This window comes from Solenopsis invicta, chromosome 2 (genome assembly GCF_016802725.1).
Source record: "Solenopsis invicta isolate M01_SB chromosome 2, UNIL_Sinv_3.0, whole genome shotgun sequence".
Taxonomy (NCBI): Eukaryota; Metazoa; Arthropoda; class Insecta; order Hymenoptera; family Formicidae; genus Solenopsis; species Solenopsis invicta.
Window position 1 is genome coordinate 11,999,042 of NC_052665.1, and position 21,610 is coordinate 12,020,651.

General features: G+C 33.7%; 1 protein-coding gene across 2 annotated transcripts; it reads left to right on the top strand.

Annotated features, from left to right (window-relative positions):
* Window positions 1-506: 506 nt before the first annotated feature.
* On the top strand, window positions 507-21,316 carry LOC105196780 (serine proteinase stubble). Of its 2 annotated transcripts, XM_039446383.1 has the most exons (10): window positions 507-1,554; window positions 11,389-11,861; window positions 13,380-13,424; window positions 15,089-15,340; window positions 18,250-18,338; window positions 18,416-18,501; window positions 18,935-19,072; window positions 19,180-19,316; window positions 20,331-20,488; window positions 20,599-21,316. In XM_039446383.1, the coding sequence occupies exons 2-10, from the start codon at window positions 11,396-11,398 to the stop codon at window positions 20,755-20,757; spliced, it is 1,530 nt and encodes a 509-aa protein (XP_039302317.1). In that variant the 5' UTR covers window positions 507-1,554; window positions 11,389-11,395; the 3' UTR covers window positions 20,758-21,316. The 2 variants fall into 2 exon arrangements, with proteins under 2 accessions (XP_039302317.1, XP_039302318.1); XM_039446384.1 differs by lacking the exon at window positions 15,089-15,340 and having other exon boundaries at window positions 526-1,554.
* Window positions 21,317-21,610: the final 294 nt, after the last annotated feature.

Below are 21,610 nucleotides of genomic sequence, written 5' to 3' on the forward strand. Positions count from 1 at the left end.
TTTCTACGTAATTCGTGATGTACTTTCATCCGTGTTTTTTTGAGATATTCACGCGAACTCTCACCTAAATTAATAAAATAGAAATGTCAGGTGTTTGTAACTTTCTAGCATGTCAGAAATTAGGTACCTGCACCTCGCTCATCCCGTGACAGCCATTAACAAACAAAGAAACAATGCAGCGAGAGATTAGGCAGACCTCGTGAGTTTTGGCGACACTCAGATGTTGGTCACATTTAGCAAGTTCTAGGAAATGTCATTCCATCTTAATTACGCTTTTTTACGGTGATGAATATAGATCTAGATCTATTTATATCTGATGGTTGTAATAAAATATAAATTTACGTTGATACTGTCACAAATACATTAGCATCAGTCATAAAAGTTACATAAAATTTACAACATCTGTTGCATAAGAATATTAAAGTTACTTCGAATTACATATCTTTCTTAGAAATCTCTATTCCAGCTACAAGTATAGGAAGATATTACGAAAGATCGGTGAAACCGATGACGAAAAAAAGGGACAAGTGGGAGAAGAGGAGAGTCATTCTGGATCATCAAAGGGCAATCACGAGTCCTTCCCGCGAGCGCCGGTTAGTCATTTTTTTTTTTTCTTTATTCTGATGACGAGGAGTGGTGGAGGCACCCGTGGCTGTCGCCTCGCATGCATAGTGGGGAGTCACCGCGAGAGAGTTTTACGTACCGAAATGAAACTACTCGACGGAGAAAGTGAGAGCAGACGTAGCGGTGCCGGCGAACACTGACGACGAGCAAACGAGCAGGCGTTCTTCGGAGCCCCTCGACAAGAGAGGATAGACATGGTGCGAGTTCTCCACACGACGTGGAGCTTTACCACAGTCCGATAACCGACGCGCTCCATCGGTCGACCACGTGTTGTATTTTTTATCAAATTTTTCATTAAAAGAAAAACAAACTTTTTGGAATCGGGAGAATCAGAACGAAAAATCTTTATGGAAGATAAAATCGTCGATTATCCATCGGAAGCAAGTGCAAGTAAAGAGAAGATGAAAAAGGCACACTCGGCACCATCTTGAAGATAAGAAGAGAGGATACTCGGAGCTTAATTGACGTGGGTTTTGTGGAAAAGTCAAACAGCATTTCAAAGAACTAGCGCGACCTCGTTAGTCACCAAAGTGACAAAACTTATCGTATCTCGAGATAACGCGTGAATACGCGAAAAAGACCTTTAGCTTCTATAGCCATAGTTAGGATAGTACAGCCGCGGGTACTGTTCAGGTGATTCTCGTTGTTTCGGATATGTAAATCGTGAGTGCATTTCGTGAGACGTGATCGTGGAATTGGGGGACAATCGACGAAGAACATCTCGCGATAACACGGAAGCAACCACCCGTCGCGACGGTACCCTCAATTGTGTTATGCTGCTGAGGACTACCTCGGTCATACGAGGCAGACGAAGAGGTCGCAAAAGACAGGGCGGCAGGAATAGCGTCCTGGCGGATTCCCTCTGAGAAATCGCTCGCATTGCTTCGATCAGCCGAGGAGAAATCCGGGAAGGTCACGTCTGCTGAATCGGTGAGTGCAGTCTCACGCCGATTTGTCTCCCCCTCTCGTAGACCGTCGCATCGCGTCGGTCTATTTTATTCCTCGCGTTTTCTATTTTCTAATCTTAAAACGCTGATATAAAAAAGAATGCGCGCGAAATCTGGGAATAGTTCGCACAAGTAATGCAAAAGCGGAGACTAACGAACATTGTTAGTAGCTCTGGTGTGAATATTATAAAATACTTGGTAAAATTGTAGCGGGGGAGTATTACTCATTTATCAAGGAGAAAGCAATTCGAGAGAGAAAAGACTGTTGTGTATTTTTCTGTAACAAGATGCAATTCGAGGTTCATAATTTGAGGTCGACGTTTGTGTAAGTTCATTATCACAGAGAAAAACAATATCAGAGGCAGGTGTTTTCTAAAGCACAGTGCAGCACATTGAAAGATCTATCTCACGATCAGAAACGTGCATCTTTTTCTTCTTTCTTTTTTCAATAATGCAAGTGTGTAAAACAATCAGCCAGCTTCGAAAATGAAAACTTTCTCCCGTGGCGTTCCCTCGCGCGCTTGATTATACTAACGATAAATTACCAATACGTAGAACACATCTTGAAGCAAATCAAATTTATTCTAGATTTATTATAGGATTCGGCGCTGATGTGTGAAGGCACGTAGAACGGAATGTTCGGTTTCGTTTCGTTTCGTTTCGTTAGGTTTAATGTGTGATTAAACGGCAGTTACTATAAAAGCGGGGAGAAAGCAAGATCGGCTTTGTGGAGAGCACCTATCTTTCCAAAGAGAGGCTATCAGCCGTTTCTTACGTATAAAAAGTATGTTAAGCGAAAAGCGTAAGCCAGTGCGTGCGGTGATTTTGATGCATGGAAGTGATCGATGCCAGATTCTCAACCTGGATTTCATCATAATATGACATTATGTTTAATAATCACGTTACATTACATAGTTTCTAGGCTTAATAATAGTATAAACTTAATAATACGAGCTCGTTAAAAAAAGAATGCTCCAATTGAACATCAATTTCAGATAATTCGCAATTATATTAAAATTGTGATTAAATTGATTTCAAGAGAGTATTCTCTTATAACCGAATAATTGATTTTGCGTGACTGGATTGTCTACTAAATTTTCTGCGCGGAGATTTCACCTGCATACTACAACTTTGCCAAGCAATTGTATTAATTAACATACAGTAAGCACGATTTTATTTTGCTCTCTGAAAATTTAGATAGATACAAATCAGAAAATAATTTTATGTCGCACTATTAAAATAATTATGTAGGATGTTCAGGCATGAAAATACTGCTGTAAAAAGTTTTAACGTCGAATATAATTTTTCTAATGGTTCAACATAATTATTTTCAAATCTGTATTTCAACAAAGTTGTTTTTCTCCGTGCACAATTTGTACAGAAATTTGCTCCAATCATACAGAATGACCGCCGACAAAAGCGTGATTGGTCTGCTCGAGATTTTTAAACGAACACGGGGGCAGTATATTTTTGTTAATTCTTTACGAAAAGAAAGTCTTCGTTGATTTCGGAAAGAAGGCACGGTTTCGCAAGAGGCGCGTGATCACGGGTTTAAAGCACGAATTTCGCGTCACGTGGCGCCTCGAAGACGGTTTTTTAAGCTGCTGTCCTCGTAGGCAGTGAAAGTACTTCCGTTCTTTCTCAAAACGAAACGCTCGCGACGAACGCATTGAGGATGCACGCTTCGGTACCGTCGCGTCGTACGCGCGTTGCCCAAACACTTCTCATGGTTTACGTAACGGAATTCGATAAAGGCCTGAAGAGAGAAACGTGGACTCTTCCGAGAGTCGTTGTACGCGCAGGCTTTTAACTCTTGTTATTTAAAACGTCTGAGCGTCGTCACGGCAAGTGCATACTGCAGTTCTGCATAAAACAAACAACCGGTCGATATATTTCGATTAACTTTTTCTTTTGATTCTTTTTTTATCTCGCAGAACGCGATTTTTACACAATTGTTCGCTGAAAAGCAATCGTAGCGCGTCCATTACCTCCGAGCCTGAAAATGGCCCAGAAACGGAGCGGCCAGCGAGAAAAGATTTGTTACACAATGGAAAGTGTTCGTCACGAAAGATATCGGTGAATTAGACCGCGAAAATGCTTACTCTTTTCAAGGCCGTGAATAAGATCAGCGGTTCCGATGTCAAGATTTCTTCGGAGAAGAAACCGGTTTCTATCCTCCGAAAGGAAACTCGGATGCGTTTTCGAAACGCATTAAGGCACAAAGCAGAATTACGAATATTTATGTCGGTCCAATCCGTATTTTTAGCCGTGGCTTATTATCGTCTTGCTTCGGTAGAGAAAAGGCGAAAGAGAACAAAAGCTGTCTCATACGCCATATCCGGTGAGATTATGACAACGAATGAGCGATCGGAAGATAAGAAACTTCTCCGCTCGATGTACATACGTGAACTTGAATGGGCTTGGTCTATATTTTATACATGAAGTCTGAAACGTCAAGAGTTAACTGTTGTTTCTCTTATGTTTATCTGTGCATGTTAATTTCAATCTCGGTTTAATTTACTCTTTTCCAGTTTTTCGAACTAGAAAAAGATAAGAAGTAAATTAACGAGATTAAAGTTAAGCTACATTAACAGAAATACATGGAAGAAAGTTTTTAAAAATTTAGATAAATTTGAATCTGAAAGTAATTTTGTTAGTTCATTAAGAACGCTTAAACATATGATGAGTAATGCTGCAAAAAGTTTTAATATTTTGGCAGCTTGAGTTTTCTCAAGGTCTAATAAAATTATTCTTAAATTTTATCTAGTTACATTTTTAGATATTATAACAAAACTGTCCATTGCGTGTAGAAGAAAAAGAAAGTTAAGCCAAGATTAAAGTTAATTTACATTAGCTGAAATGGACATTGATAGTTAAATAAATATGCTAGAGTTGGAATAACATGTGACAATTATATGACATAATCCTGGAAACGTACTTAATTAAGTAAATGCCTGTTTCAGCACTATATATATCATTACATATTATTTCATATTATTATGAAGAACCTCGGCATGATCTTTATACAGATACGTATAATGATAGAGTATCTTACTAAAGTGTACAATGAGTAATTTTGAAACATCTCAGATAGCAAGCCGTTATTTGTCGTCATTTTGACATCAAAATGTCGTCAAAGATGTTACATTGTTAAGGTGATGACAAATAACATCAGCGTTCCTATCTCGGATAGTAGAGAGAGAACAGCGGTCGTGGGGTAGTAGAATGTCATAATATTTTACGTAATTTGCGTTGATTAATTCTAAGAGCAACTGTTAAAATTACTTTGTTACAGTCCACAAACACTTTGTGTTAATACATGTATATCACTGATAGATCAGGTCAATATATGTTATCAAAAAGATGAAACATGGATAATTAAAGCATATTATTTATATAAACATATACAAAATTACAGTTTTTTTATTGATTTTTACAAATGCGGAATAACATCTAAAATAATTTTTCTGCTATTTATTTAAATTAAAACACAACTAGAAAAAAGGCAATATGATACAATAATTAAGTTAAATATGAAAAAATTTTTATTAAAAAATAAGTAACAAAATGTATTTATAATATTTTTAGCATTTTCTGCCAACAAACAAAAAATAATATTTTACAAAGATGTTAAAAAAATATTCTAAGCATATTATACGTATTATTCGTTTATTTCGTATAAAAACAGAATGGCTATAATAAACTAGCGTTGGTTAGAATTGTGTTGCGTTAAAATTTACTAAGTTATTGTTAAAAAACAAAATGGTATTTCATAGCCCTCATCTTTTTCTCTACTTATCGATATCGAATTCAAAATAATTCTCTTTTGTGCATTACATTATACGGAAAATTAACCCTACGCCGGTAATGTATATCTACGACTAGTACACGCTTAATAAAGCGCGCACGATGTAATAGCGTTTAATTTTCAGCGTGAGACGCGATATTATTTAGTTTATTATATAATTCCGGACGCGAGCACATGCATTATCACCGATATTATCGTCGTGGCTCGGCGACGCGTGTAGAACTTTTCTCCGTGACGCTTGGCCGGTTCCATTGTTGCTGTCAGCTATTAGGGTGTACGCGGTGCATCGAAGGAAAATTGTAACCGATCCTAGCGCAGCGGAACGCTCACGAGAGAAACAATTATCCTTCGATTTGGGCGAAAGTAATGGCGAGCTTCTGCGCGACGCCACCGGGAGAAAGTGATGGGCCTTCACGTTCTTAATGTTGCTTCACATACGGAATCCGATACGCCGCCGCGTCGCTGTGTGTGGACCGTGAGAGAAGAAAAAGGATGATTGGAGATCCGATCCGTGTGGATGCTTGCATGTGTATGCTTTCACTGACAGCTGAAAATGGACTTGGGTTACAACCGGTACAGAACTAACGATATAGATTTACTATTGCAAAAATTTTTAATTTTTAATATATCGAAAAATGAAGAAACGATATTACAATTAAAAAGAAAAAAAAAAGAAATCTACACATTGAATAAAATTTTTTATTATTAAGTATTTTTACTTTAATTTCATTTCCTGTATTTATATAAAGGACACATTACAATTAGCATCCACAAGTGCATGAAATAATTTCTTTATAAATTTACAATATATTTCTTTAAAAAAATCAAAGAAATGATGCTAAAATAACCCTATAATTGTACAATATTATTTAATATAAAATAATATTCCTGAAGTATTATTTAATATTAATAAAAAGTGATTATATGTCTACTCCTATTAATATTGTATAAATATTACATGAATATTCTATTAAAAGCAAATAATATTATTTATTTCAATATTTTAAACCACCGGTTATATTATAATACAACTCTTTAATGTAGCTGAATTATTATCAAAGTATTTAATTTCTAGAAGAGTTCTAATATGGGTGTACGCAGAATCCCCGTGAGCAAGTACGATTACAGCTCGATTTCACAATTTAATATGTATGTAACTGTCTTTTACGCCCATTGAGATATGCTTGAAGGAGCTGCAAATCTAAAAAAAAAAAAAAAAAAATCACAGCGTTTCGCTAATCTGCGAAGAAAAGAAAAACAACGTCGAGAATTGCAGCCGAGAATTATAAGGATTGGGGCAAAGGGGATCGCCGCGCGTTATAATCGAACACTTTCACGGTGAAAATCACCATGCGCAACGGATTCGCGTGCGTTCACGTGACATTTCGCGGCATATTCGTAGAGAACAAAGGGGATAAATAGGGGGAACGAAATACGCGGGAGGCTTTGAAAAACGATGCGAGCAACGATTCGTAACTTCCGTCGGGGCGGTGGGTGGCACTGCGTGAACATGAACTTCACACTGTCGTGCACGCAAGAGGTGTACTTTCACTTCTGGTGGATCCACGCGACGTAGAGCCAATGACCTACTAACACATCGCACCGTTCATCATCCATTGCCGCGGTTGGCGGTGGCCCGGCAAGGCCGTCCACCGAGATTATTTAATGAACAATTCTACTCTTGTTTTTCTCTTTAGCACTTCTAAAACCTGCTTTCTATTTATCCCTACGTCGAACGCGAAATAACGACCAATTAATGTCAATCACCCAGAAACTTGGCTTTCGAAAGAATCTAACCGGAAAGAATCAATTTGTTATAAATTTTTTAAATTCTTATGAGCATCAGTATTATTAAATTGCTCGTCAATTTAATTTGTACTGTTACCTATTTTAGCCTCGCTTGAAGAACTGTGTTTCAAGATCGACGAATATGCAGTGCGCCATTCGCCTAAGCTTCTTTTTTTAACGTAGAGAAACCTTACGTAAGTCTCCTCTTTTTGGAGATATTATATGTGAGATTCTTACTAAAATTCTATAGGTATCCTTTTGTGACAGTGACGTAATGGGAATCGTTGGCAGCATACTTCTCGATCACTTCGCGGTCATTTTTTGTTCCGTCGGAGAACTTTGTTATCTTTAATATGTTTGACATTTTCATCGGTATTATATTTTGTGCTTATGATATAAAATTTTATTTGAGACGTTTATATTCAAATATTAGTTCTAAAATCTGAAACTTGTAAATCTATATATCTACATATTTTTAACTGCTCAGGTATTAATGTGTTAATTTTTCAAACAAATTAATTTCGTAATAATTGAATAAAGTGCAAAAGTTTAAATGCCAAAATTTAATTTCTTATTTTAAAACATTTCAGAATATATACCCTTATGAAAAAATACATCCAACTATAAAACGTTCAAAAGGCGGTTCAAAATGACACTCAAATTGAGTGTTAACTCTTAAATAAATCTCCAACTTGAGAGTTAGTTATGCGTATTTTTTCGTCGTAATGCTTTAAAATAGGAAATCAAATATTGAATACGTTAAGCGTCTCAATTAATACGAAATAACTTATTGAGAAATTAACATATTAATATTAATTATATGATCGGTTGAAAATATTGTATAGATTTACACATTTCATACTTTAGAGCTGCCGATATATAAGCCTTATTAAAGTTTTACTGACACATCGTTAGCCTTATTAAAGTTTTACTGACACATCGTTTTCTCTCGCTAATGCCGTTCGTGGGCGATAATTCCATTCGACAGAGATGTTGCTGGATTTGAGCATGTTCGGCGAATCTTTCCCGTGTACATATAAATGCCACGATCTTTGGTTCCGGGTGAACCTCTTTACTTTCACTCGTTACGGAGGATCGTGACGCAAACTGGATTTCGTCCCGTCCTGTCAAGAGGAATTTACGGGCCACGCGGAAGTTATTTTCCACTTTGCTTCGTTTGCCTCTGAGCGTTGCCTCATGCAAGGTCTTCCGACGTCAGCTGTGAATCCCGGATAAGAATCTAAACTTAAAAGAAATGAATAATTATTTTTTTATTATATCAAACTAATGAAGATACTTTTCGTTACGAGCAACTGTAGGTTATACTGTAGGATGTTGGATGAGCTTAATCAAAAAAGTATCAGTAAGTAGATGCTCTAAAGATTCTCATTCTCTATAAATAAGCCGTTCCTGGTGAAAACTTTTCTTAGAATTTCTTATATAATTTTTTAAAAATTTTAATAATTCATTCTTCAAGTTTAACAACTTTTTTAAATCTAAATAAACACACGCATGTACGCACATTAATTTTTAATACAATATCTCAAAGTCAAACACTCAAAGTTTTGATATTTTTTTTTAAACTTTGACATTCTGTATTTTGAAACAAAGCAGTTTAGAACATAAAATTTTTTCTTCATAAAATAATCTAAGAACATAGCTTTTTAATTTTTTGTACCTAAGAATCATCCTCTATATGAAATGCTATTCTAAAAAATATATTAAGAATTCTCATTCTATAATTTAAATTTCTTCTATAATAAAAAAAACTTGTAAAATCTGAAAAAATTTACAATATTTTGTAGAAATATAAAAAAAACTTTTTTAATAAATTTAAAATATGAAAAGTTATTAAAAATATTAGAAGATATAAGAATCTTTTTCCAGACTTATTTTCTACCTGAACTTCACTTTTATCGTTTTATAAACGAGAGCAATGCTCATGGACGGTTCAGTGCCAAAAGAAAGTTCTCCGATTTACCGCGAAACCGCTACCGATAATTGTGGGTACGAGTAGCGCGGCATTCCTCGACGTCGGACCAGAATCTCCAACGATTCCAGCTGGCTGCAAGTCCGAAACACGAATCCGACGATGCACATTTCCTTTCGCTAGGAATCAGGCGTTCTAATATGGCCCCCGATGATGATTAACGATTTGTGAAACTCGAGGAGAAAATCAATCTGAATTTAATAGTGATAGATTATCTAGAATTTAAATATTATAACACATCGCTTAGACACATCTTGCCTTATTTACATATTTAGAAATATAGAAATGTCGTACAAATAAGATATACATTAAAAAATTTTAAATATGTCATAATATCTTATTAATCTTATTAAATCTTACCAATTAAAAAAAAATTTTTTGCTAGAAGTACATACAAAATATTTAATACGTTGTTAAATATTTTTGTTACACAAAAATTTAATTTGCTGAAAAAATACTATAAATATGAAATTAATCTAATTAATCAAATGACGACACAACTTACATTTTAAGATTAATACTTCTTAAGTTACTACGTGTTTAATTAATAGAAATTTATTTTCCTATAATTAAATTTTACGCAAAAATTCTTAGCCATATAAAACTTAAAATCGAAATAAAACATAAATCTTGGCGCACTCGTGATGCACTTGTTAAGAAATATAAAATATGTGTAAAACACATCTTGTTACAGAGCTGTACATAAAATGTCTTATTATAATAACGTTCTTTTATAAATCTTTTTTTATAAATAGAGGAACGAAGGAGATAGTAAATAACATTTTGTTTCTTTTTGTTGACAAACTCAGTAAATAGTAACGCGACATAATTCTTATCAACAGTTTGTTAATTGTAGAGTTCTACTAATTATTCTATAGGTAGAAGTTTATCGGGTTTATAAAACGAACATAATCTATTATTTATTAAAGAGAGAAAAAAGAATGCATGCATGAGATAGCAGAAGAATTATGGAACACTAATAACTAATGATATAAAAGACACTTTTAATTATAAAAATAATCGCAAATTAATAATTTTTTATAAATTTTACAAATTATTATAATAAGTGCCACAAAACAAGGCTTTATAAACATTTTATAAAACACATTTTATTTGAAAAAAAAATCTTTTAAATAATTTCTTTGACCTAAAAAATAATTTTTTAAACCAATAATTCTTTTGCTGTTTCTAAGTATTATGCAATGTACACTGTGAGATTGTAAAGTCATAAAAGCAGTCTTGAGCTGCAAAATGCATAAGATGCAAATAGATAATTTACGACGATCTTACGACTCCTCTCATGATACATCTTTACATACCAAATTCATACACACATTGTAGCACACATTAATTTAATTATATTATTTGAGAGCCAAGTTTAGTGCCCTTAAGCTATAGATAAAGTTAAAAAATTAATATCTAACATACTTCTCAAAATTACATAGAGAGTACACATTACTTATTTTAAAATCACTGCATACTACCTGTAAAATTCAGTTTTTATAAAAATGCAACAAACATAACCAGTAACCATCCTATAAAGTTTAAATAAACTGTAACGAAATAATTTTAATGATTGCTCTTAGAATTTAACGCGAATTACGAGATATACTGTTCGAGGTATAACTCGCCACCCCACACGTATCTTATGACCCCGTCTTTCCTCTAGTAATTAATACACGGAAAGAACAATTTTATTGCAGCATCTAAAAATTTAACTAGATACAGATCAGAAAATAATTGTATGTTGGGTGATTAAAATAATTATGTAGGATACCCAAGCATGATAATATTGCTGCAAACAGTTTTAACGTTGCAATCAAGTTAAATATTCGAATTTTTTAATTTAACATAATTATTTTCAGATCTATATTTCAGCCAACTTGTTCTTTCTATGTAGATATTATACAAAAAGAACGATTTTGTTAGAGTGTCTAAAAATTTAGCTAGACACAAATCTGAAAATAATTTTTGTTAGGCTATAAAATGTTGTGTATGTAAGATAGTCAAGTTAGCTGTTAAAATGTCAAAATTTTTTGCATTGATCATTATGTTTGAACATTCTCCATGCTCATTTTAATAGTCCAACAAAGTTATTTTCGAATTGTATTGTATTTAACTAAATTTTTAGATATATACTTGATCAGAATCATTTTCTCCGTATATGTATTACTTTTTAATGTCTTAAAGTTTAATAAACTTGATCTTGAGCTCCGATTTCTAATTTTCAGTGAAACGATGGGTACATCGAGGCCGCATTGGCTTCTCGCTGTAGTCGTTCTGAGTCTCTCCTCGAACTTGATGGCGAGCGAGGTGCAGCGGTTCATGAACTCAGATTCCTCGGCTATCGAAATGCGAAAAGATGGAATCAATCGTACTGGGGTGGTGACAATTCGTCGACGAAGATACGTACGATTTCCGACGGGGTCCGCCACTTATCTCTTCGAGGGTCCAGGGCCACATGGCAGAAATCTTGGGTCGCATCCGGCCACGCGTCTCGTTCCGCAGGCTTCATTCTCTGGCTCTTGGAGGCAACACAAATCCCTCTGGAGAAGCCCCGCCGATTACAACAGGCCGGTGATGTCTCATCGGACGCCGAGACTGATATTCCGCGACAACGATTTCCTGCCGCCAGTCGGAGGCGGCGCGGCCTCCTTCTTCCAGCAATCTAATCAGCTGCCAGATTTCGAGGACGACATCAGAGGTAAGATCTTTTCTGAAAATGGTATGATACATTAAAATTGTAGTCTTTATTTCAGTCAATAGAAATTTTTATTTTATAGTTTAACACTTAAAATATTTTTACTCACTAAAAGGACTAAATTATTGTAAAAATAAAAAAAAATAATAAAAAACCAAATACTTTATTAGAATAAGGCAAATTCGTGAAAAGAGAAAAAATTTTAGAATCTTTTGCAGAAAAAATAGAATAATTAATTAATTTAAAAAATAAAAACTGCTAAGAAATGATAGAAACGAATTTGATAAAAACCTATAAGTTCAAATAAAATCATATAGAATTTCTATTAAATTTCTATAGGTTCCTATTATTTTTTATCGGACTTTTTAAAAAATGATAGTCTTTAGTGTTAACAGCATCAATCGTTTTTAAAATATTTCTACTAAAATTTTAATATAAATTTTTTCTATTAAAAATGAGAAATTTGTTTCTCGCCATCTATTATAATTTATTAAACTGTAAATTCTAAATTGTATCTAATTTCTAGTATTTAAACGGTCCAGACTCGTGCTCATTAAATACTAGTCTTCGAGGCTTTAAATACAGTCATGTCAGAAATATCAGAAATTACGAGTTAATTACCTGTAATATTTAAACATATATTGCAACGTTTCGTACAGGCAGCTGTGTTTATCGCTGCTCGTTATTCTTTGAATCGACAATAAATACTTTTCACTTTTACTTTCTTTCTTTTTTCTGCGCGCTCGCGTAATCCTGTCGCTTCTATAATTTAGTTTGCTGTGCAAACAGCACTTTATCGGCGAGACGCTTAGAGAAGCGTGCAAATGCAAATGATGCATTATATGAAACTTTCAAAGCATTTCAATTGTAAATGAACCGACACTTATCTCCGACGCGATCGAGTAAACTAATTCGTGAGCATAAGGTGTGTAATGCTGGTGCATCCACCTGTAACAATCACTAATTTATCATTATAAATAGCAATTGTGTATATAAAAATATGGAATAACGCTTAATTTTAAATAGCTAAAAAAATAGAGTTAATTATAATTCTTATATTAAATATCCTTCCCCTTCTTATTTTAAATATCTATTTGATTTAGAGACTTTTATGAATATTTCATTAAAATTAAACTATATATTGTTTTTGTAGTTTTTTGTTTTCTTTTTCTTTTATTGTTTTATTAGAAAACAGTTTTTTTTTGTTTTATTAAATTGTTTAAATATAAACGTGACTTTAATATCTCTCTCAATTCACGAATGTTTTATAATATTGGCTATGTTGATTATTTTTGTTTTGTTAAGCAATCTTATCATAATGTTTAAACATAATCAACAGTGATTTGCAGCTGGAGCTGTTATGCAGCACATTATTATTAAATTATTATTAAAAGAAAATATACAATCAACCGAAATTTATAAACTTAAAAAAAATAATTGGACATTGAAAAAAATCAGTCTTATTAATATTTGAACAACTGATAACTTTTGCGCTTTTCCAGCATTTCATTTTTATTTCAGATCTCCGAAAGCAGACGCTGGATGATTATCCCAGATTGGAAACAGGTACGTGCAACTTGCCCCAACGGAATTCCCAAAATTCAATAGTTAACTAGTGTAACGATGTTACTTCAGGGAATTTTTGATTCCTTCTAAGTTTTCCTTTATTATCAGCTCATTTGATCGCACCTCGATAACTTTGTCCTCCTCTCGCATAAACTCGTAAAAATCGGACTGTTAGTCGCGCAACGTCCCACTTCTTAATGGCGCGCGAAACTTATTTCCATTACAGTCGATGACTTCCGTCGTGGTCCAAGACACGGAAATCATTGCGACATCGTCGACGTCGCGCTTTGCCGCCGGACAGTAGATCGTTGTCACGCTGAACTGGTACCTTTAACAATTGCTCAAATGTTTCTTTATAGAAAGTCTGTTGGAGAAACGGTTAATACTACTATGCCAATATTTTTCCTTATCGTTCGCACTTATTACCTTGAATAGTTGTATCCTAGATTTAGAATAGATTTCAGCAGGATTGATTTAACTCGAGAATAATTATCTAAGGGATTTTTACGACATAGCAGCAAGAAAATGAAGCTTATAGTCATAGTAGTCGTCGAGACTTTATGCTTTATTGAGAATTTATATCTAATTTTTTATTTCTTAATTGTTTTAGAAAATATTGTAAATGTGTATATGTACTAATCTCAAATAATATATTGTAAGATAAACAATAATATATAATATATAATTAATAATAGTCCTTTTTCATTTTAAAAATTTATCAAAATTTGAAACAATTTTTTTTAATTAAAAAAATTTATAAAAATCATAGTTTAGATCATTGTTTACGCAATAAAAGAACTAGGTGACTGTTCTCGGAATAATACTGTGCCATTCAATACTGCGTTTTCGCTTTAAGTTGAGATACGGTTTTATGGTAATTATATTTTATATAATTTTAATTACAAATATTATTAAATTGTTTATAAATGATTTACAGAAGTGATCCTGTAAAGTGATTCGAGTAAAAATACATGTATATTCTTAAATTTTCCAAATTTATATTCTTTAAAGAATGTGTGCAAATTTAATTAGAAATATGGTCTTTAATTAAAGTAAAGATCAATTAATTGAAATTTTAGTACAATACTGGTATATTCTTCTTGTTTTGCTATGATCGTACTGATCCGACTTTAAATCAGTCCTGGATTTTAGCTTGCGGCTCTTTCGAAGTTAGACTTGGAGTAATCGATGAAATAAGACCGCGGCCCTGTTTCCTTCGATTATTAATTGACAATTAAGCATCGATGATTAGAGTATTGACTGATATTGATTATAAAAAATAATCGAAAAAATTTGTATTCCGTGAAGAGTTTCAACTTCTCACGTTAGGGTCATGTGATTTAAACTGTTTCAATATATAACAGTTGCAATCATATTGATTAATATTAATAATTTTTCAGCTTTTAATAATCGATATCCGATTGTGAAAGGAGTCGCATTCCATCGGAATCATTCCTGTTTTGGCTAACATAGTCATTGTACATAGATTTAGATTAGATTAGCAACCGCAACCAATGTCTTTCTGCGTACCTTCGGACGTTTTCCTCTTCGACCGGAACGGAAATGTGACCGTGTCGTGCATTGATAGCTTGACAGTCGCTCAGGACAATAACGTAACTTGACAATACAGTCGTGGAAGACAAGAGTTTCCATATTTTCTACAGAGACGCGGCAACTAAAAAGACCGCTGTGGAAAGGCGACGATACATTGTGCGCGGACGGACGGAGCTGCGAATTTTTTCTAATGTGCTGGATGTCTGCTGGCCTATTGGACGGCAGCTGCGGTGGCATTATGTATGCGTGTTGTCAGCGAAGAGACCCTAAAGCTCTCACTGATTATAACCTGATCGAGTCGCCTAGAGATCAATCTCGGCCGCTTCCGCAGGATTTGTACACGGAGACCGACAGCGACGATCGTAAGTCCTTCCTTCGAAAAGCATGCCATCCATATTCTAGCTCCGTACTTGAAAGCATGAAATTTAATCTTTTCTGGGGAAAATGATTCTTATAATATCTTATAATATTTTTAAGAAGTTTCTGTATTTTAATCTTCTGAAGATTTTATAAAAGAAACCTGGAACTTTCACAATTTTTTGAATTTCATAAGTTTTTTTCAATGTTATAAAATTATAAAAACTTAAGAAATCTTAAAATTTTTTAGAATAATTTTATGTATAAAAGAATTTTCAAAGAGACGTAGACTTTCTTGACGACGCTTCTAAAAAATGTTTCAACTCATAGAAAATCTGAGAAATTTTCTCATGAATTATAAAATTTATATAGAAATTCTGAAAAAGTTGTACGAAGATTTCTAAGAAAATTTTTCACCAGAGAGTCTTTATTCTTCCATTTTTCCTCCCGTTTTTCTTCCAGTTTCCTGTCGATTGACTCGATTGTTCTTTTTTTCAACTATTTCACACATTCGCGTGTATTCCAAGCATGCTACACTTTGTACACTTTGTTTCGATAAATTGCACAGAGTCCTTGACGGATGCCTCCCATTTATCGTTTTCGATCTTTTCTTCCTTTTAATATCACAGTTTTTTCTTCTTCGATACACACATATTTTATGTTCCTTTGGCGTTCCTTATCCGTTTTGTTCACTTGCATGTACGTGATATACGATCCAAGCATGTAAAAAATTGCATAAATTTTTATCTTTCTGTGCATGTTTGCCTGAAAATTATTTTTATCGGTATTGTAACCAAAAATTATTTTTATCGGTGTTGTATTTCTTCACACAATTATCCGCCTGAATTCCCGTTAAAACGCCTGTTAAATGCGGTTATAAACGGCCGTCTTCTTGATCTCGATCCCTTTGCATCTTTCGTCGCGGTCTTATCAAGCGAAAAAATGCAATGCCTTGCTGAATTAACGAATGAAATGCTACGATAGAAATCGCAAGTCAATTCTTACAAAGGGATAATGTAAGATCTTGATAGAAAGCGCAGCAGGCAAATGGATGTAGATATCATAACAGCTGTCGTCGCGGATTAATTTTCTAAATGGTGAAACGCGTTTTTTGTGCCTCGCCATTGGCTCATAAAACTTTGGCGATCTGTGCTTTGTCTCTTTCTTCTAATCTATGCGATAAAATGCTTCGCTGCATTCGTGACAGCCGTTTTTCGCAAGAAATCACTTTATGCAAAGCGATGCACTAATAAGCGCATGAATTTATCTACGATTAATTGAAGGACATCTTTGTAATACCTCTTGCAATTCTAAGAAATCTAAAGAATCTAAAAAATAATTCAGTTCCCCTTTAATTTAAGCTGTCGTATATCGTGAAATGTATTTATATTAATAAAATTAACAGTTTTGGACATTTAATTTTTTTCAAAGTGTTGTAATTTAAGAAACGCATGTTTACAGAAACAATTGTCAAAGAACGTTATGTTGAATTATTGATTTTATAACGTTTCATGTATACAGCCTGGGCTAAAAATATTAGGCGCCTATATTTTTTTTCTGGAATCCTTTTATCTGCATTATTTTTTATTAGTTCGGCATTATACAGAATGTTTCATAACTGCTGATGATATACAATACATTTTTTTCGCATGATGCGTTATTTCCGAAATAATCGAATTTGATACATTCTGACATAAAAATAAAACTAACCATTATTTCATTCATATTATAAATTATTACAAACTATCTGAAATATTTATTTCTTGATGAATGTATTTTAATACTTTTATGCATATAATAACGAAATGAATCAATTGATATAAAGAAAACATAGTTACTTTAAAAAAAATATATAATTACATATATTATATATAACCTTTTGGAAAGCAGTTATATGTTGTCTTTACACCCCAAATAATTCATCTCATTATTGTGAAGTATCGTATAATTAATTTGTAAGCTTGAAAGGTTTTTGAAACAAAATATAGTTTTCATTAATAAGAAATAATATAACAAGTGAACAGCAACAATTTCAGTTTCAAACAAATGAAAAAATATAGATGTCTTATACTTTTAGCCTAGTACTTTTACCTGTATATCAATTTACGCTTGTTACATTATCGAAATTCTTTTTAGCAACAGCTTTTGTAAATAATAATGATTTTCTTCTATCTGTCGGGCGATGTTCGAATAAGTGTTTAATGTAAAGTTATGAGAAGTTATTCAATTACCGTCAAAATTACTTGTTTACTCGCAATGCAGGCCAGGATTCAACATTGAGGTCGGACAGAAGAAACTGTTAGATAATTATCGTATTACTCCAAGTCCAATTTCGGGAAGAGAAGAACGGGGAAGAAACATTTTTGTCGCCGTCGATTATTGCATGCTTTCGACAGTTTGCGCGGTTCAACTCCAAAGCCTATTCTACAATAGTATAAACATAAGGTCGTACGGCTGTAAGCCGTAATTATACGTCCATTTCTACCAATTAATTTTAGCCTTAATGCGCATTATAGCCTTATGATCTTACGTAAAATAGACTTTAAGGCGTTGATTGTTATGGAACTGCGTCTTTGAGTTACTTTAATCGCAGGTTGCGGCACAGTTAGAATTGCCAGATATTCTGTGCGCACAGAATGGTTTAGGATTCTCTTTGTTCCACTCGTCGCAAAAAGATAGTTTGTCGCTCACTTCATACATAAGTATTATTTTAATTACTATTTACAAACTACACAAAAGCTCTGCCGTGTTCCGCCGGAATTAATTTACTTGATACCTGCGTTCTATTTCAGAAGGAAAAATTTGGCAACTCTAGCGCAATTCGTCACGCCAAATAATTAGACCCGACAGCCACGCTATAATTATAACGGCGACACTTTAATTGCACGCGAATCCAGGCAATTGCGTTTTGCAGGTTGCGGCATACCGGTCGTCTCGAAACAAATCGCGCAGAGGAGGATCGTCGGCGGTGACGAAGCCGGTTTTGGCAGTTTCCCGTGGCAGGTCAGGACACGACGATAACGCGAGACATCTCGAGTTTTGAACTTGTTAAAATCTTTTTTCGTTTCTTGTTTTGACAGGCTTACATACGTATCGGTACCAGCAGATGCGGCGGCACTTTGGTCAATCGATTTCACGTTGTCACCGCTGGACATTGCGTTGCGAAGTAAGTGAGAAATAATCTTGATTCAATTGAAAACAAACAATTGTTGATGTTTTAGTATGTATTTGGATTATATTACTGATTTCAACTAAGTAAAATTAAATTAATATTTTTGAATATTTTTGATAATCGTTACATATATAATAAGATTTTACGTTTCAACGTTTACTTACACTTGAAATTTTACAACAGTTTAGTTTTTAATTAACATGTTTGTAACAATTTTTGAAATATTTTTTAACAACATTGCCAAATTTTTCGTTATATTTCTTTTGTTTGTTTTTATTTCATAAGTATACTTTTATCATAATTTTACATAATTTTTAAATAGATTAAAGCATTTTCATTTTTCAATCACACTTCTTTAAGTTCAAACTATTTTAATATACAAAAATCAATGTTAATCAGATTACTTAGTAAATTTTTCGGCTGTTAGAGCGTCAGCGCGACAAGTCCAAGTGACCCTCGGCGATTACGTGGTGAATTCCGCGAGTGAATCCCTGCCAGCTTATACTTTTGGGGTTCGAGAGATCAGGGTGCACCCTTACTTCAAATTTACGCCCCAGGCAGATAGGTGCGTTTGCGTGTACTACTAAATTATAAATGTGAATACCACGCATAGTCGCGAATGCTAAACAGTAAACTCTATCAATTTTTCATATCTTCGTTGTTATTTATCAGGTTTGATGTAGCTGTGCTTCGATTGGATCGGCCGGTTCATTACATGCCCCATATAGCACCTATATGCCTACCGGAGAAAAACGAAGATTTCTTAGGGCAATATGGCTGGGCTGCGGGATGGGGCGCTATGCAAGCAGGTAGTGCTCTAATTGCAAAAAACTTCTCAACTTAATTCACTGGTCAATTTAATACTGACAGTATTAAATTGACCAGTAATTAATTACTTATTTTGAGTATTAAAAGTTGATGTTATGACAAGGAAGACTGATACAGTTTTTGAAAATGAATTTTGAAAACAGTTGGATGGAAAATTTTTAAACACTATGTACTTTAAAATACACATAATAACCTTGAAGTAATATAATAAAAAAAAAATTAATCTTGAAGATCGTCGTACAAAAAAGTTAATTAATTTGAATAAAACTATAAAGATGTACTTTTCTAGTTAAATGTCCATTTGTTCAAATTTAGGATAAAATAATTGTTATTAAATAACAAGATAGTTTCTGAACGTAACCATCATTCCAGGTCAGTCAGTTTACTCTACATGATCTATAATAAAAGAAATTATGTTCACATGCTTTATTACAATAATGATTAACTTAACTACATCAAAATTATCTAAGACATACAATTTTCTCACATTAAAGCGAAATCGTGACTCATTGTATCAAAATAAAAAAAAGAGAAAAAAAATTTACTCACCCATTTTATTTTCTTAAAAATCGTTGTAAATAATATACACGATACTTCTGGCGCAAATCATGTTACTTGATAAATTAATATTATATCAATCTACAACATAAAGAAGAAAATAATCTGTTAAATATGATTGAGTTATAAATTTTCGACAACCAAACGAATGATGATCGCTCCCTGTGGCCTTTACTTGTGATACTAAAATTAAGTAACTAATTGAATTTAATAATAACAGTAAAAGATTTTTATTTCTCGCCTTATAAATTCTGGATTAAAGTTTTTTGGATCCAATTACACCGGATTTGGTTTCTTGCAATATTGATATAATAAGCATTGAACTATACACGTACATTTTTGAAGAGAGGTATTTCATTCAACTCTAATATAGTTAATTAAAATTGCTATTTGTTCTTGTCATCTGTTTATTTTGTTATACGAATTTGTTCAATTAGGTTCTAGATTGCGACCGAAGACGCTGCAGGCGGTAGACGTGCCCGTGATCGATAATCGCCTCTGCGAGCGGTGGCATCGCTCCAATGGCATCAACGTCGTTATTTATGACGAGATGATGTGCGCCGGTTACCGCGGCGGCGGCAAGGATTCTTGTCAGGTAAGCGATTTCGTGGCTGTGTACTGTTTGAACGATGAATCGTCATTTTGTTTCCTTCTGTCTTTTCTTCTCCAATTTATCGAGATTACGAGACGTCATTTAACTTTCAGGGTGATAGCGGAGGTCCATTAATGTTGGAGAAAACTGGTCGATGGTATCTCATCGGCATTGTCTCGGCAGGTTACTCTTGCGCGCAACCAGGTCAACCGGGAATCTATCATCGCGTAGCCAAGACCGTCGATTGGATTACGTACGTCATTAACTCGTAGCGCGTCCTTGCAACCGCGGGAGAATTATTCTCAGGAGAGCCCTGAGAATCCTAAGTCGCGAACTTTGCATGACACAAAGTTCGGGCATCTATCGTGTCGAGAATGATTTCCGAAATCTATAGATCACGTCTGAGAAATCGAGAAATCATTGACACGGGAACGAAAACGATCAATTTAAACTCACTTCTGAGAGAGAGGACTATATATAACAAAATTAAAGCCATTTTATTTTACAGGAATGTAAAAGTAATTTAGAGTGAAATCCATGAGTCGCAGAAGTTGTTGTAATAAGTAATTTCGTGTTTCCGTCAATATTGTTCCGTCAAAAGGCTCGACGTTTCTTTATTAAGTATAATACGGTATTATATAATTATCTCTATTGACACAAGCGGGTGGCGCAAGTGTGTAATTATAACGATGTGAATGTATTGTAAATTAAGCATGTATGATATACGTATGAATTTGTGCTTAATAAATACTTTGTTTTCGATTTTATTACAGGAAACTAATCATTTCTGACGTACCACTTTGTTTACGGTTAATATTTCTTTAATAACTTCTAAAAATAAAACTTTATAAACATGAACACAAACTAGAAGGTTTTTCTATTGGATAGCAGTTTTTATAATACTATTTTCCTCAAGTGATTGAATTATTTTCACCATTCAACCTTTATCGTAGCAACGTGTTATTTAATTACGTTATTTTTTTAATCGACATTAATATATATATTTTTAAACAAATCTTGCAGCACTCATATAATATTACAATTATAACTTGAGATCGAATTATCAAAGTGATAATCACATTATAAATTAAATTGAATTTTAATATCTTATGTTGTTTTATTACA

Excerpts from the sequence above, each read along its gene's own strand:
- LOC105196780 (XM_039446383.1), top strand. The coding sequence starts at position 11,396 with ATGGGTACATCGAGGCCGCATTGGCTTCTCGCTGTAGTCGTTCTGAGT. Across the intron at positions 13,425-15,088 it reads TTATCCCAGATTGGAAACAG|AGACGCGGCAACTAAAAAGA; the intron begins GTACGTGCAACT and ends TATTTTCTACAG. Across the intron at positions 19,317-20,330 it reads ATGGGGCGCTATGCAAGCAG|GTTCTAGATTGCGACCGAAG; the intron begins GTAGTGCTCTAA and ends TTGTTCAATTAG.